General features: G+C 44.0%; 1 protein-coding gene across 4 annotated transcripts in view; it reads right to left on the reverse strand.

Moving 5' to 3' along the window:
• Window positions 1-17,500, reverse strand: part of LOC123506358 (MAP7 domain-containing protein 1-like) — a 290,206-nt gene that overhangs the window by 176,189 nt on the left and 96,517 nt on the right. For 3 of the 4 annotated variants that reach the window (XM_045258389.1, XM_045258391.1, XM_045258397.1), the window contains exon 2: window positions 7,882-8,465. The exons of the other annotated variant lie outside the window; for it this stretch is intronic. In XM_045258389.1, coding sequence (XP_045114324.1) covers window positions 7,882-8,284 — 403 coding nt within the window. In that variant the 5' untranslated portion in view covers window positions 8,285-8,465. The remainder of the gene's footprint in view (window positions 1-7,881; window positions 8,466-17,500) is intronic. 4 annotated transcript variants of the gene reach the window in all.

Here is a 17,500-nt window from a genome sequence, read left to right on the forward strand (position 1 = left end):
AAATCAAGATAAATAACATCCACTGCTTTTGTCTCGTCATACGAGTTAAAAACTTCATAAAAGAAGTCTAGTAAGTTTGTTAAGCAGGATCTCTTGTTTCTGAAACCATGTTGTGAATCTTTCATGATCTTATTTTCTTCTAAAAATTTGACAATCTTATCTCTGATTATCGTTTCCATCAGCTTGCACACTACTGAAGTAAGGCTGATTGGTCTGTAATTAGCTGGGAGTGATTTATTTCCTTTCTTGAAAATGGGCGTGACATTTGCTAGCTTCCACTCCTGGGGACTTTCCTGCTTGTAAAGTTTTATTGAATATAATCGTGAGTGGTTTCACGAGCTCGTTTTTCGCTTCTTTGAGAAGCCTGGGTGATATCTTGTCTGGTCCAGGTGTTTTGTTTACGTTCATGCTGTTCATGACTATGAAGAATTTATTTTCTGTAACCATGAAGTCTGGCAGTGTTCTGCCTTGTGCCTGAGGCTCTGGAATGGGCAGGCTGTTCTGGACATCTTCAGTCGTGAAGACTGTTGAGAAAAATCTATTTTGGACGTTTGCCATTTCAACTTTGTTATCTATTTGGTTTGGGCTACGGAGGTGTATGGCAGACTGTCTATCGTGGCGCTCCTTCCAATATTCGCTGTGACAAATTCTTGTAGGGTATCAAATCAATTTTTTAGTTCAGTATACCTGTTGTTCCTTTCTGCTACTGCTTCTTCCAGACGTGTTCAGGTATCGTGCAGTGAATCAAAGTTACGTTTTAGTTCAGCAAACCTCCTGTTTCCCTCCGCCACAGCTTCCTCGAGACGAGAACGGGTGTCACACAGTCTGCAGACAGGTCTGGAAAAGTAGTCTTCGTAGTGCTGCTTGGCAAACCTTTCATTGTAGTCCCTGCAAGTTTTTTTTTTTTTAAATCCGAAGCCATTTTTGATAAGTAGTTTAAATCAAAACGAACACGACAGTTGGAGAGGCTGGAATGAAGGTAATTATGGGATTAGTGTCGATGAAATAGCTGCTAGGTACTGCAGGTACTGTACTGACAGTTGCACTGTGTTCGCGTCAAGAGGTAAGATCTCTAAGCTGTTACAGGAAAGATAACAGAAAAGCGTGTTAAAAACTTAGGAGGAGGAGGAGGAGGAGGAGGAGGTCAGGAGGAGGAGGAGGAGGAGCGTGGGCAAGAGGAGGAGGAGGAGGAGGAGGAGGAGGAGGAGGAGGAGGAGGAGGAGGAGGAGGAGGAGGAGGAGGAGGAGGAGGAGGAGGAGGAGGAATACAAAGGAAAGAACAGACAACAACAGACGTATTGGACCTAACGAGGCTGTCTGTGTGACTATACTACCACTACAGGTGTATCTTAGAAAATTAACTCCTTCAGTACTGGGACGTATCTTTATTACGAGTTTTGAGTATGATTAGACGATTTTATTTACACGAGGAAGGATCTATGAAGGTCAGAAGATTAATGACCAGAATTTTCACTATTTTAATTCACATACGTTTCTGTAGCTGTAATTCACATACGTTTCTGTAGCTGTAAAAGATCACCACTATCAAGCAGAATATAAATGAAAACGTGGCATGGTACTGAAGAGGTTAATGCCAAAAAGAGGATCTTGTAACGATAAGCATGAAAAATTAGATACGGATTTTCTTATCTCAAAATCATCATATTCTTTCTTCAATTCCACCATTTCATTTTCGTTCCCATGAGTGATGCGCTCTGTGTGTGTGTGTGTGTGTGTGTGTGTGTGTGTGTGTGTGTGTGTAATTCACTGTTTGCTGCAGTCTCTGACGAGACAGCCAGACGTTACCCTACGGAACGAGCTCAGAGCTCATTGTTTCCGATCTTCGGATAGGTCTGAGACCAGGCACACACCACACACCGGGACAACAACGTCACAACTCCTCGATTTACATCCCGTACCTACTCACTGCTAGGTGAACAGGGGCTACACGTGAAAGGAGACACACCCAAATATCTCCACCCGGGAATCGAACCCCGGTCATCTGGCTTGTGAAGCCAGCGCTCTAACCACTGAGCTACCGGACCGTGTGTGTGTGTGTGTGTGTGTGTGTGTGTGTGTGTGTGTGTGTGTGTGTGTGTGTGTGTGTGTGTGTGTGTGTGTGTGTGTGTGTGTTGTAATAAGTTGGTGTAAGGCGTGAAACTTTACAGATAAATCATTGTCTCTAAAGATAACTTTATCATAATCCTCCCCACCACCACCACCACCACCACCACTATCATCATCATCATCATCATCCTTACTTTCCCATACGAAATGATGATGATGATGATGATGATGATGATGATGATGATGATGATGATGATGATGATGATGATGATGATGATGATGATGATGATGGTGATGATGTAGAAAAAGAAGAAAGGTAAGCGAGGTTTAAACAATAACACATCTACCCATGACATTTTTTTTTCCATCACCACCTCCCGCTTTCCCCTTTACTTCCCCTCATGCCTCCCTATCATTCTCTTTCTCTCATTCACTCCAGGAAGGAAAAAAATAAAAGAATAAAACGATCTTGCTCGGAAATTAATCTGCAAGACTCACGTGAGAGAGAGAGAGAGAGAGAGAGAGAGAGAGAGAGAGAGAGAGAGAGAGAGAGAGAGAGAGAGAGAGAGAGAGAGAGTTTATTAATGTTACCCTACATCACCACACGTCTTGAAAAAATAAAGAAATAGATAAATGAAAACAAAAACAACATAAGATCTAACCAAATTCTGGCTATCCATCTAATTAAATCTCTCTCTCTCTCTCTCTCTCTCTCTCTCTCTCTAATAATTATCTCTTTCCTATCTCTCTACAACGCACCAATAAAACCTTCACATCGCAACAGCTTCCCGATAGCCAGTTGTATACACCACTTCCCTCCCTTCCCCACCCCCAGTTATATACACCACTTCCCTCCCCACCCAGTTGTATACACCAGTTTCCCCTCCCCTCACTCCCACCAGGCCCCATCACTCCCACGCCAACAGAAAACGAGGGGACAGCCACAAAAAACGGAATCAGGCTTTGGGTTAGCAACGTTTTCACTCCCAACTGAGAACTGAGAAATCCTTTTTGTCTATTTTTCTTCTATTCTCTCTCTCTCTCTCTCTCTCTCTCTCTCTCTCTCTCTCTCTCTCTCTCTCTCTCGTATTCTGGTTTGCGTCTGATTCACTTTTTTTTTTTTTTTTTTTGCATGTTTGGTTCACTTTCCCACGAACAGGTGTTTTGCTGGAGGAGGAGGAGGAGGAGGAGGAGGAGGAGGAGGAGGAGGAGGAGGAGGAGGAGGAGGAGGAGGAGATCAAGATGAAGAAAAGATGATAATGATGATGATGATGATCCCAAAAAACCACCAATGATAAGAACAATGACGAAGAAAAGGAGAAAAACCGACTATCACAAACCGAAGAAGAAGAAGAAGAAGAAGAAGAAGAAGAAGAAGAAGAAAAAAAAAAGAAGAAATCACCCAAAAAGCTTACCACTACTCCAGGCACCGTCCTCTCCCTCACTCCTCATCCCTCACCCCTCCTTGTCTCTCCCCTCTCCCCTCACCCCTTGCCCTCTTTTCACCCACAATGTCCTCAAAATCCCCGGACCTTCATCACCTCACGGGAAATTAAACGACAGAGAGGAGGAGGAGGAGGAGGAGTAGGGGCCATAAATATCACTAAACATTTTTTTTTTACATCACACGCAGAAGCTAAAGTGTGTGTGTGTGTGTGTGTGTGTGTGTGTGTGTGTGTGTGTGTGTGTGTGTGTGTGTGTGTGTGTGTGTGTGTGTGTGTGTGTGTGTGTGTGTGTGTGTGTGTGTGTGTGTGTGTGTAACGGTCATGATCCTAGAGTTCACTTCCCTTACGTATTATCTCCACTACCTCCATCACCTCCACCAACTATCCTCCACATCGTCATCTCCACTTCCTCCTCCACTCTCTCTCTCTCTCTCTCTCTCTCTCTCTCTCTCTCTCTCTCTCTCTCTCTCTTTCACGCATCTCCACCTTATTCTAATATCCCATCTTGCTTTGTGTGTCCTTTGTCTCTAGATTCACATCCACCCTTCCACTCTCCATTAGCCACCTTCACTAACTCCACTCTTCCTCCTACCTCCACCTCCTCCACTACTACCCTCCTTACTGTCAACATCCTTATCCTTACTTACATCTTTATTCAGTTCTTCTTCTTCTTCTTCTTCTTCCACCTCCTCATTCCAACCATATTCAAAAACACATTTTCTCTTACTATCATCCCGTTCTCTTCACCGTACATATATTTCATAACAATCACCCTCCTCCTCCTCCTCCTCCTCCTCCTCCTCCTCCTCCTCCTCCTCCTCCTCCTCCTCTTCCCTCTGGCATAAAAGAGCCGTCAGGCAACCATGAAACTTCCCAAGAAAATAAATAATGCTCATTTATTGGAAAACAGTGGGAAAAGAGAGGTGAGGAGAGGGTAAAGGTGCTCTCTCTCTCTCTCTCTCTCTCTCTCTCTCTCTCTCTCTCTCTCTCTCAAATTCAATTACAATGTCCAGGTAAGAGATTTGCGTGGATGGTCCCCTCGATCTCCCCTCGGTCCGGTACACGAATGAGGGGAACTGAGGGGAACTGGGAAGGAAGGAGGGAAAGGTAGAGGATGCAGAGAAGGGTAGAGTAAAATGAGAGAAATAAGGGGAGGTGAAGGAAGGGGAATAGAGGGGAGGGAAGGAAAGGGAGGTAGATAATGCAAAGTAAGGTAAAGTAAAAGAGAAAGGAAAATGAAATTCAATTCTCGTGCATGAGCGAGAGAGAGAGAGAGAGAGAGAGAGAGAGAGAGAGAGAGAGAGAGAGAGAGAGAGAGAGAGAGAGAGAGAGAGAGAGAGAGAGAGAGAGAGAGAGAGAGAGAGAGAGAGAGAATGCAGCAGAAAGACATCAAGATAAAGATAGATCAAGATAGATAGATATAAAATTCACTAACCGCAAATTAAATAATACGAAATTCATGACAAAATAGCATATAAAATTAGACACACACACACACACACACACACAGACACACAGACAGACACACAGACAGCCAGACAACGATACCTGAACCAACAAAGACGCATCAATAAATAAAACACACAAGATACATTTAAATTCAACTCAACCACAAATTAAAAACAATAAATATAAAAAACACAAAGGCATATACAATTAGACATACATACATACATACATACATACATGAATACAGACAGAATTACCTGCACCACCCATCTTACCTGTACTCACCTGTCCAAGTCACACCTGTCAACTTGGCCACGAGGAGGAGTGGGGGGGGGGAGAACAGAAGGTGTGTCTTACCTGAAATAAAGAAAACGGAGTGTCATCTAACAGGAAAACGGGAATATTGTGTAAACTTTATATTTTTAAGGGAAAACAAAAAATAAGTGTGTGTGTGTGTGTGTGTGTGTGTGTGTGTGTGTGTGTGTGTGTGTGTGTGTGTGTGTGTGTGTGTGTGTGTGTGTGTGTGTGTGTGTGTGAGGATTTTAAGGGATTTATAAATTTTCCTGTAAAGCCTTTCGTAGAGAGAGAGAGAGAGAGAGAGAGAGAGAGAGAGAGAGAGAGAGAGAGAGAGAGAGAGAGAGAGAGAGAGAGAGAGAGAGAGAGACGACAGGTAATGTTTTCTGAATGCTCTTGTATACATAAACCTCTCTCTCTCTCTCTCTCTCTCTCTCTCTCTCTCTCTCAATACGAGGCCGTCAACTTTAACTCCACACAGCCCTCCTAGCGGTCAAACACACACACACACACACACACACACACACACACACACACACACACACACACACACACACACACAAGAGGAAGGTAATGGAACAAGAGGGACAAGAGAGGTAAGAAAAGGAAAGAAGTACAAACACACAAGAAGATAAATGAACAGATAAACAAAGACAGAATGATTAATAACAGGAACGTCACAAATAAAGGAATGGAGACTTAAAAATGATAGACAAACAGACATACACACAGACATACAGACTCACGAATCTCTCTCTCTCTCTCTCTCTCTCTCTCTCTCTCTCTCTCCACAAAGCCACTTCTCCATATCTTCTGAATATCGAGAGAGAGAGAGAGAGAGAGAGAGAGAGAGAGAGAGAGAGAGAGAGAGAGAGAGAGAGAGAGAGAGAGAGAGAGAGAGAGAGAGAGAGAGAGAGAGAGAGAGAGAGAGAGAGAGTGTACTGCAATGTTGTTTGTATTGTGTTTCGCGTCTAGTGTTACTGTCTGTCAATCCTTCCTGGTGTGTGTGTGTGTGTGTGTGTGTGTGTGTGTGTGTGTGTGTGTGTGTGTGTGTGTGTGTGTGTGTGTGTGTGTGTGTGTGTGTGTGTGTGTGTGTGTGTTTTGACATAAACTATCATCACCTTCACCATTATCCACCATCATCACAACTGTAAACAATCAATCTTCTTACCTTCTTTATTATTATTATCACCTTACTATTACTACTACTACTCCTCCTCCTCCTCCTCCTCCTCCTCCTCCTCCTCCTCCTCCTCCTCCTCCTCCTCCTCCTCCTCCTCTAAGATGATTCCGAGATTGAGAAACAAGCCGTATGAGGAACGACTGGAAGCATTAAATTTATTCAGCTTAACAAAGCGCAGGATAAGAGGAGACCTAATCGAAGTTTTCAAAATTTTTCAGGGATACAACAACCTTGATGTCAATAAATATTTTACTATTGATCATTCCACCATAACAAGGAATAATGGATTTAAAATTACACCAAAACGCTTTAAAACCCACGAGGCAAAGCACTTTTTCTTTAATAGAATAGTTAACATTTGGAATAAGCTTCCTTCTGAAATAGTAAACAGTACTTCCATTGCATCATTCAAAACAAAATTGATAAATATTTAAAGAATAACCCCAACAAGCTCTCTTCTTGTCTGAATAATTAAACATGATACTATATTAACTTTCTTATAGATAGATATGTAGAGTTCACCGTAGGGTGAATAATAGAATCTCCTTTCATCCTTTCCTGTGAAAATTCCATGTCAGTTTTTTCCATACTGCATGGTACTTTTCCAAGCTATTTTCCATGCCAGCGAAAGCTGGAGGGAGTGGTGGGTGGGGAGGAGCCTTCTCCTGTACTGTCCTGTCTCTCTTATCTGTAGCCAGTTAGAAGTAGTTACCAAACAGCCTCGAAAGGACCAACAGGTCTGTTGCTGTTTGGCTTTCCTTTGTATTCCTTTGTATTCCTCCTCCTCCTCCTCCTCCTCCTCCTCATCATCATCATCATCATCATCATCGTCATCACCACCACCACAACTATTCCTCCTCCGCATCTCGGCTCCTGATTACCGTCATCATCACCACCCTCCTCATCACTCCCGCAGCCACGTCTGCCAAGTAATCACCACGCCCCCTTACCACCTGTCATGCGCAGCGGGGGGGACAGCGGTGGAGGGGCGCGGCGGCCACACCTCCCCCGCCTGATGAGCTAAGTGGTGCTGGGTGTGGGTGTTGGGGGTGCCTGAAGGGGCGCATCCTTACCCACAGCAGTCCTGACACACACACACACACACACACACACACACACACACACACACACACACACACACACACACACACACTCTCTCTCTCTCTCTCTCTCTCTCTCCTGTGATTTTCTCGCCAAGAAAACATTTTTTCTCAATATTTCGCGGTCCCGTCGTGGCGCGGGCCGGACTGCCGCCCACAGCCAGTATTTACACGCACCGTTGAGTCGGCGAGCCGGTGCGGCCTCGTATACCCTCGGCGCTGGGGATTCTAATTACGAAAATGGTACCTACATCAGTGAGGCGCGTGGAGGGACAGAGGGACCAGCTCCACACACCCTCCACCTGGCCTTGTCTAGCTGGGCGGCCGGGCTGGGACAGACTTACCTATGAGCACGGTGCCCTGGCCGGCGGAGTGCACGGTGAGGCCCTCATGGTGGTCTAGTAGTGTGAGGGAGCGTCGGTCCGCCCGCTGTGTGTGGGCGCCGCCGTGACCACCGGGGCCGCGGGTCCTGTGGGGCGGGTCCTGAGATGGGGAGGCGGCTCGCCCCGTCAGCCCCGGCAGGTCCCAGTCTGGCAGGGAGGCGGAGAGGGCGGGGTCGAGGGACATGAGGTCAGCGCGGAATGCCCCGGCGTCCATGGCCAGCACGGCGTCCGGCAGCAGGAAGAAGGAGTCGCACGGCCACGACTCGTACTCCCGCGGCATATCCTCCAGCTCCAGGGAGGCGCGCCGCTCGGGCACCACGTAAAGCTCGCGCCGCGGCACGGACACGGACGCCGACCGCGACATGGCGTAGCCGTAAGGATAGGCCTTGCCTGGTGCCTGAAGGGAAAGATGGCGCCCTGCTTCACCGCGGCGCCTGGCAGGGTGCGGGTCGCGGCATGGCGGTATTCAGTCACTCACTCACACACTCTCACTGTGTACTCAGTGTCCGGAGCCTTGGGAGTGTTCTCACATAGTCTATTAAAACCTGAAAACCGAAGAAACACCTGTTTACTCCTGCACCAACACGCTGGGCGGCCCTCCCGCACCACCGGCAAGACGGGGGCGCCTGCAGTGCCTGCGAGGCCCACTCGAGGACCTATGAGGGTTGGAATAGGGGGCGGAACTCCCTACACCGCCACTTCATCACGAGGCAAGAGGAACAGTGAGTCGGAATGCCATCACCATGGTGACCAGACCCTCAGCCACTCCACCGCCACCGCCACCGGATCAACGTCTTACACACACACACACACACACACACACACACACACACACACACACACACACACACACACACACACAGACCAAAGGAAACACGCAGCGACAAAAACGGAACCATCAAATACACGAGTGAAGATAATACGTACAGGAAGGTGGAGGAAGAGGAAGAGGCCGAGGGCTGGAGTGTGAGGGGAAGAGTGAGGGGAGGAAGATGGGAAAGAGGTAAAGCGATAGATCAGCGAGAGGGAGATGGCGGGGAGAGGCTGGAGGGAGGGCGAGACAGTTCACCCTCGCACTAAACTAAAGACACGAGGAGGAAGAGGGAGAGGGAGAGGGAGATGAAGAGGGAAGGAAATGGAAAAGGAAGACGCGGGAGAGTGTGGGAGATGGAGGGAGAGGCGCCAACCTTCTGCGGTCAGGGACATGGTTTTCTGAGAGAGAGAGAGAGAGAGAGAGAGAGAGAGAGAGAGAGAGAGAGAGAGAGAGAGAGAGAGAGAGAGAGAGAGAGAGAGAGAGAGAGAGAGAGAGAGAGAGAGAGAGAGAGAGAGAGAGAGAGAGAGAGAGAGAGAGAGAGAGAGATAACAGCCGGCCTTCAGGTTTTGCAGGAAGGTTTATCTCTCCAGGGAGGAAAGAAGAGCGGAAGGAAAGAATGGAGGGAGGGAGGGAGGGAGGAATGGACAGAGGAAGGGAGGGAGAGAGGAATGGACGGAGGGAGGAAAGGCACTGCTAATGGAGAAAAGGATTTTGTGGAGGAACTTTTCAAGGTGATAGAAATGAGGCGGTGGTGATTAAAGGTGAGAAAAGGAGGAAAGCAAAGATGGAGGAAAAAAAAAAAAAAAAAAAAAAAAGGAAAAGAGGGAACGAAATGAAGATGACGTAAAGTGGAGGGAGAAATTCAGAGAGAAATATTTGGAGGGGAGAAGGAGTAAGAAAAAAAAGGAGACAGAATGGAGAAAGAGAAATGGAGGGGAAACAGATGAAAGAAAAAAAGAAAATGATACAGGACAAAAACATGGAGGGAAGAAAGATGGAGGAAAGGAAAATGGAGAAGGAAAAAACAAGAAAACAAAGATGAATAGAATAAAAGGAAGAGAGTAAAGAGAGGAGGAGGAAATGGATGAAACGAAGAAGAAGGAAAGGAAGGAGGGGGACATAATGGAGGAACGGAGTGATGGAGGGAGAGACTTTTACTAGTGGAGGAAAAAATAGGAGGAAATGGAAATCAGTGGAGCTAGAGAGAGAGAGAGAGAGAGAGAGAGAGAGAGAGAGAGAGAGAGAGAGAGAGAGAGAGAGAGAGAGAGAGAGAGAGAGAGAGAGAGAGAGAGAGAGAGAGAGAGACTACAAAAAAACCTCCCTCTCTGGAACTCCCTCCACACACCACCACCACCACCACCACCACCACCACATATCCAGCCAAGCAGTAAACACTCAGGTCAACATCACTATCGGAATTTTTCACCACCACGAGCACGACCAGCGAATAGTGTTGTGTCCCCCCTCGTTCCCCCCAATTAACGACCGACCACCACCACCACCACCACCACCAAGGAATGCCGTGTTATTTATATTTAATACGTGACGCGAAGAGTAACGATGTATATGTATCAGGAAACACTAAACCAAGATTCGATAGTGAGGGTAAAAGTAATGATACATAATTAATTAATGCGATGAGATTATTTCATTTTAATTAATTACAGCAAAGCACCAAATGCACAGAAGCTGAAACACGCACCAAGGACTTCCGTGTGTGTGTGTGTGTGTGTGTGTGTGTGTGTGTGTGTGTGTGTGTGTGTGTGTGTGTGTGTGTGTGTGTGTGTGTGTGTGTGTGTGTGTGTGTGAAATATACTAATAGTAGGACGTGAATTAATAAAAAAAAAATTCATAGTAGTAGTAGTAGTAGTAGTAGTAGTAGTAGTAGTAGTAGTAGTAGTAGTAGTAGTAGTAGTAGTAGTAGTAGTAGTAGTAGTAGTAGTAGCAGAAGCAGAAGCAGAAGCAGAAGCAGAAGCAGAAGCAGAAGCAAAAGCAGAAGCAGAAGTAAAAGTAGAAGTAAAAGTAGTAGTAGTAGTAGTAGTAGTAGTAATAGTAGCAATAATAGTAGCAGTAATAGCAACGGCAGTAGCAGCAACAACAGCAGCAATAACAACAATACCACCACCACCACCACCACCACCAACAGCAACACCCAACCAACACAATATCTCCCCAAGCAGACTCCAATCGCGTGTAATTTACGTGTGTCTGCCTCCCACTCACGTACTGTTTACCCCTCAAGGCCGCCGCCCCGCCCTCTCTACCCTTCTATTTACTTCTTGCCCTTCATCTCTCAAGGATGTCTGTATTCCTAGTCCTTAATGCTCTGTCACTCCCTTGTCTCTTTTCGCTTACTTGTATTTTTTTTTCTTTTTATGTAAGAGGGGAAAAATGATCAAGGACAAGAAAAAAAAACACAAAAAAAAGGCTCACTTAGATGCTAGTCCCCAAACAGAGCCGAGAGTATTAGTAGACATAGATAGATAAACTGATAGATATGTTGAGAGCTAAATAGGTATAAATAGACAGGTAGATAGATGAAATAGAGATAGATAGATTGATAGACAGACAGACAGACAGACACAGATAGATAGATAGATAGATAGATAGATAGATAGAGATAGATAGACCAGCAGATAGATAGTTAGATTAAGACAGATAGATATAGACAGGTAAGTATGCAGATAAGCAGGTAAATAGATACATAGATACATATAAATAGACAAATAGATAAGAAGTTATAGATTACGATTGCATATGGTTTTATACAATGATAGTACCAATTATCTATCTGTAGTCCACAAACATTTACGTCACTCCTGAAACAAACTATCAATAACTACAAAACTTCCTCACTCGGGGCAATGGTTTCCTAGCGGGTGGGCTTTGAGATAGGAGGTACCACAAAAAATATTCCCTTTAGCCCAGAAATTCCCGTCAAAAGCCCACATGGTAAAAAAAAAAATAAATAACCTCACTGGAAAATACTATGAAAGTTTTACGTTTAGAGACACACAAACATAAAAAAATCTTCGTCACAATACAAAACTAATTACAGCAAAAAATAAAATAACAATAACAATAACGAGAATAGTCAAACACCTTCCCTTGTACACTCAATCTTCACCCTTATCTTGTAATCTCAACACCATAGCACCAATAACACACCTCAGCTTCCATTAACACCTCTTACCCTTTCAATATACAACCTTGCAATCTTCCCCTATTGACTCCAACCCTTGCTCAACCCATAACTTCCAGCACACCCTTTCATCCTCCCCTATTCAATACACCACTTGTTCAAACCCGCCTCCCGTACAGTCTGGCCAACACCACGCTAATAAAGAAGTAATTGGTTGGAACATACCCTATAATTGGTTTGTTAGTGAAGTCAATAGAGTTTTTTTATAGGATTAAATAAACTGAAGAGGAATGATTGGTGGGTACAGGGATGTTATTGTGTACTGGGATGTTTCTTGTACTTTTGTTTGTGTTCTGGTGTGATTCTTTTATGATTTTTTGATGTTTAAGTCCTTCAGTACTGGGATATTTTTTTTACCATGAGTTTTGGGTACGATTATACGATTTTATTTACATTATGAAGAGTCTATGGAAGTCAGATTTATGGTTGGAGTCTTCACTGTTTTAATCCCCACATAAGTTTTAATAAAATCACCAAATAGTAAACAGAATGAATATGGAAACACGTCTTGGTACTGAATGGGTTAAGGTTGCTCACGTATTTACTTTGCATTTTCTGGACTCTCTTAAAAAATATAAATAAACAATAATTTAACAACTAACTACCAAACTGACTGACTCAATAATTAACCATCTAAGAAAACAAAGATATACAACAAGTATTTGAAACTTTCTCTTCCCTGAGTCTCTCCAATGCAAGTCCAGCCCAGCCCAGCCCAGCCCAGCCCAGTCCAGTCCAGTCCAGCAGTGCTCCTGGAATATGGACTTCGGCTCCCACTGTTTCGGTTTCCCTAAACTTGCGTATTATATATTTTTTGCTTAATATTTTACTTTTATTTTCACTCCTTTACTTTTTTTTTTCTACATAAGCATCATATCACCCCTCCTTTGTTTTCCCATAACCAGCATATCTGCCATCCTTTTTTTTTTTTTACATTACCAACATAATTTATTTTACATAGCCAACATAATCATCCCCTTTTTTTACATAACTAAAATATCCTCCCCCTTTTTTTTCATACTACCAACATATCCCTCCTCTTTTTTTCTCTCTTTTTACAAAACCAACATAACCCCTCCTTTTCGTTTACATTACTAACATAACACCCCATTTTTCTTCTATATAACCAACATATACTCCTCCCCCTTTATTTTTTTTACATAACCAGCATATGCCCCCTTTTTTCTTACATTACTAACACATCCCCCTCTTTTTTTATTTATTTATTATTTTTTTTTTACATAACCAATATATCCCACTACTCGTTCCTCCCCAATACAATACACACTACAGGTAACTCGCACGTTCATCCTACTCGTCTGTCACTGTACTACCTCATCCCGACACCCATTACCCCCCACCCTCCCCACCCCCATCCGTCCCATCAGCCCAGATAAGCTATCGCGCTGAGCTGTTGTCAGGACAATGTAAAAATCGCTCGCTATCGTTGCTTTTGTGATAAATACACTTTGATTATCGTGAAATGTTAAACTCGTGATCCTCTGTGTCTGTCTGTGTCTGTGTGTCTGTATGTATGCATGTATGAATGTATGTATGTAGTACGGATCTCTCTCTCTCTCTCTCTCTCTCTCTCTCTACTACTACTACTACTACTACTACTAATAATAATAATAATAATAATAAGCTTCTATTGATTATTTCTCCTTTGTATTCTCATTACATTCTCTCTCTCTCTCTCTCTCTCTCTCTCTCTCTCTCTCTCTCTCTCTCTCTCTCTCTCTCTACCCAGCCAGCAGCCGTGGGAATTCCTCCTCAAGGCCATGTGTTAGGGAGATAAGACTCACACTCTCCCTCTCCCTCCATTCCCCTCACTATGCATTCCTCCTATCTTGTCCTCTCCTCTCCTCTCACTCTCTTCCCTTTCATCTATTCTTCTCTTCATGCATTCTTATGTCAATTGTATCTACTTCTTCCTCTTCCTCCTCCTCTTCCTTTGTGAGTGGGAGGAAGAGTTGAGTTTAGTGTTATTGTTATTGTCGTTATCGCTGTTATTGTTGTTGTTATTATTATTCTTGGCAGCGACAGTGTTTATTTTCTTATTTGCTTGTTCCAATTTTCGTCTCAATTATATCTGATTGGATGGAAGCTGCCCGAGAGAGAGAGAGAGAGAGAGAGAGAGAGAGAGAGAGAGAGAGAGAGTTATCTTACAAGTTTTTCATTCACTCACTGAAGACAATACCGAACAGACACGAATGAATGAAAGGGAGGGAAGGAGGCAAGGGAAGGAAGGAGGGAAGGAAGGAAGGAGTGAAGGAGTGAGGAAGGAAGGGAGATATTTAACGAGGTGGCGTGAGAAGGAGGAAGGGAGAGAAGATGGGAGGAGATGAGCGAATGAGTGGGAGAGTTAGAAGGAGGATGATGCAGATGTGAGGAGGAGGAATGGAGGAACGAAGAGAGAGAGAAGAGAGAGAGAGAGAGAGAGAGAGAGAGAGAGAGAGAGAGAGAGAGAGAGAGAGAGAGAGAGAGAGAGAGAGAGAGAGAGAGAGAGAGAGAGAGAGAGAGAGAGAGAGAAAGGATGCATATGGAGGAGGGAGGAATGAAGACCAGGGAGGGAAGGGAGGGAAGGGAGAGAAGGAGGGAGAGAAGTGTGAGTCACCAAACACCCACCCACCCCACCCCACCCACACACACACACACACACACACACACATCAACACCGTAACGACCCACTCAGCTCCTTTCTCTTAACTATCCTTCAAGAGAGAGAGAGAGAGAGAGAGAGAGAGAGAGAGAGAGAGAGAGAGAGAGAGAGAGAGAGAGAGAGAGAGAGAGAGAGAGAGAGAGAGGTAGGGAAGGGCGAGAACGAGAGAGGAAGGGAGAGAAGGAAGAAGGGAGGGAAGGAGGAGACAGGAATAACAGCCAAACAAACGAGATGAGCTACAAACATGACATAACAAGGAGGAGAAGGCGAGAAGTGGAGGAGAGGTGAGGACAAGTGAAGGACAGGAGAAAGGAAAGGAGAGGAGAAGAGGAGGAGAAGGAGAGAAGTGCCTCTCTCCTCTCATATTCACACGACTACATAACACACTATATCTCCTCCTCCTCCTCCTCCTCCTCCTCGTGCATATACCAAGGTCACTAATGCAAAGGATGAAAAGCCAACGCTCTTACAATAAATAATAATAATAATAATAATAATAATAATAATAATAATAATAATAATAATAATAATAATAATAATAATAATAATAATAATAATAATAATAATGTCAACCCCACTAACTTATCTCCACTCACTTATTTCTCCCTCTCACACTCTCTCACTTCCTTTTAACGCCCCTTTAATCTCTCTCTCTCTCTCTCTCTCTCTCTCTCTCTCTCTCTCTCTCTCTCAAAACTCTACGGATTAAATCAAGTTAATTTCAAAAGTATGTTAGGATTTGCTGTGTGTGTGTGTGTGTGTGTGTGTGTGTGTGTGTGTGTGTGTGTGTGTGTGTGTGTGTGTGTGTGTGTGTGTGTGTGTGTGTGTGTGTGTGTGTGTGATTTATGACCTACAGTAACGGAACAGTAAACAACAACTCCCCCTCACAAGCGCCACCTAACAACCACCCCCTCCCACCCCCACCACACACGCACACACTCACGCACGCACGTTACTTGGAATAAATAAAAAGAAAGCAAGATTGACCCACTCCACACAAAACCAGGACAACGTGACTTACGAGAACAACGACAACAACAACAACAACAACAACAACAACAACGACAACAACAACAACAACAACAACAACAACAACAACAAACAACAACAACAACAACAACAACAACAACGTAAAGAAAAGAAGAATAACACGGACAAATATCAATCACTAACAAGTAAATATATAAAAGAAAGATTATGGACAGAAGGGAGTAAGAAAAAAACATGGATAAGTCTTGGAAATATAAGAATGAATAACAAAAAAGAATAAATGCTGCAGTATGAACAATGAATATAAACACACACACACACACACACACACACACACACACACACACACACACACACACACACACACACACACACTACAAGAAGAAAACGAATAAATAAATAAAAAAAAAACATTGAAAGTAAACGAAACAAAGATTTTTCAAAAGGGAAATTCTCCGAAAAATATATGTATAGTTTTTTTTCGTTTTAAACTTTAAAGCGAACAGAAACGAACATGAAAAATAAAATAAGAGAATAATAATAATAATAATAATAATAATAATTAAAACGAAACAAAAAAATTAAAGAAACACTTAAATAAAAAGAGAAAATAAAGAAAATAGATTAAACAGGAAAAGTGAAAGAAAGAAAAGAAAAAATTAAAAAAGAAAGACAAAATAGAAATCTGAGAGAGAGAGAGAGAGAGAGAGAGAGAGAGAGAGAGAGAGAGAGAGAGAGAGAGAGAGAGAGAGAGAGAGAGGCAACACCCCAGTAAAAACATTTATAGCGTGTATTGAAACTTTACTTCTTTATTATTTTTATCGATGTGTTGCAATATGTTGGAGGGAGAAGGAGAGGGAGAGGGAGAGGTACAGGGAGAGGGGGAGAGGGAGACAAGGAGGAAGGAGAGCAAGAGAGGTCGGGCGTGATGTATTAAGGATTGAATAGGAGGAGGAGGAGGAGGAGGAGGAGAAGGAGGAAGAAATGTATTGGTAGCATAGTGGAGGAAGCAATGGAGGAAGGAGGGAAATGTAGTAGGGGGAGAGGGAGAGGGGAGTAAAGAAGGGGAAGGGGAAGAGGAGGAGCGAGGAATGACTGATGGGGCGACAAGAAGGGGAATGGTGTCTGGGTGACGTAGAAGAAGGAGGAGGAGGAGGAGGAGGAGGAGGAGGAGGAGGAGGAGGAGGAGGAGGAGGAGGAGGAGGAGGAGGAGGAGGAGGAGGAGGAGGAGGAGGAGGAGGAGGGAATAATCTGGAATATATTACAGCTCCAATATTACTTTTCTTCCTTTCCTTCTTCATTCCTTCATTCTTTCCTTCATTCTCTACTTCCCTCCTTCCCTCTCTCCTTCCTTCCTTTCTTCCCTCCCTCCCTCCCTCCTTTCCTTCCTTCCTTCCTTCCTTCCTTCCTTCCTTCCTTCATCTGAGTCACAATGTTGAAATACTGAAGTTTCTCACATTACGAAATTACTATTATTCTCTCTCTCTCTCTCTCTCTCTCTCTCTCTCTCTCTCTCTCTCTCATACCACTGGAGAGAGAGAGAGAGAGAGAGAGAGAGAGAGAGAGAGAGAGAGAGAGAGAGAGAGAGAGAGAGAGAGAGAGAGAGAGAGAGAGAGAGAGAGAGAGAATGCAATATTATACTTCCTTGGGATTTTGAAAATTTATTTACTGACAGTCACATTAATTTTGTTCCATAACATTTCCACTCACATAAACTCCTCCTCCTCCTCCTCCTCCTCCTCCTTCCTCCTCCTCCTCCTCCTCCTCCTCCTCCTCCTCCTCCTCCTCTGTATATTACTTTGCACACAAGAAATAATTGTACGAGGAAACTCAGGGACTAAAGGTGTCATGTGAAGGAGGAGGAGGAGGAGGAGGAGGAGGAGGAGGAGGAGGAGGAGGAGGAGGAGGAGGA

Source organism: Portunus trituberculatus, chromosome 19 (assembly GCF_017591435.1).
Source record: "Portunus trituberculatus isolate SZX2019 chromosome 19, ASM1759143v1, whole genome shotgun sequence".
NCBI classification, from domain to species: domain Eukaryota; kingdom Metazoa; phylum Arthropoda; class Malacostraca; order Decapoda; family Portunidae; genus Portunus; species Portunus trituberculatus.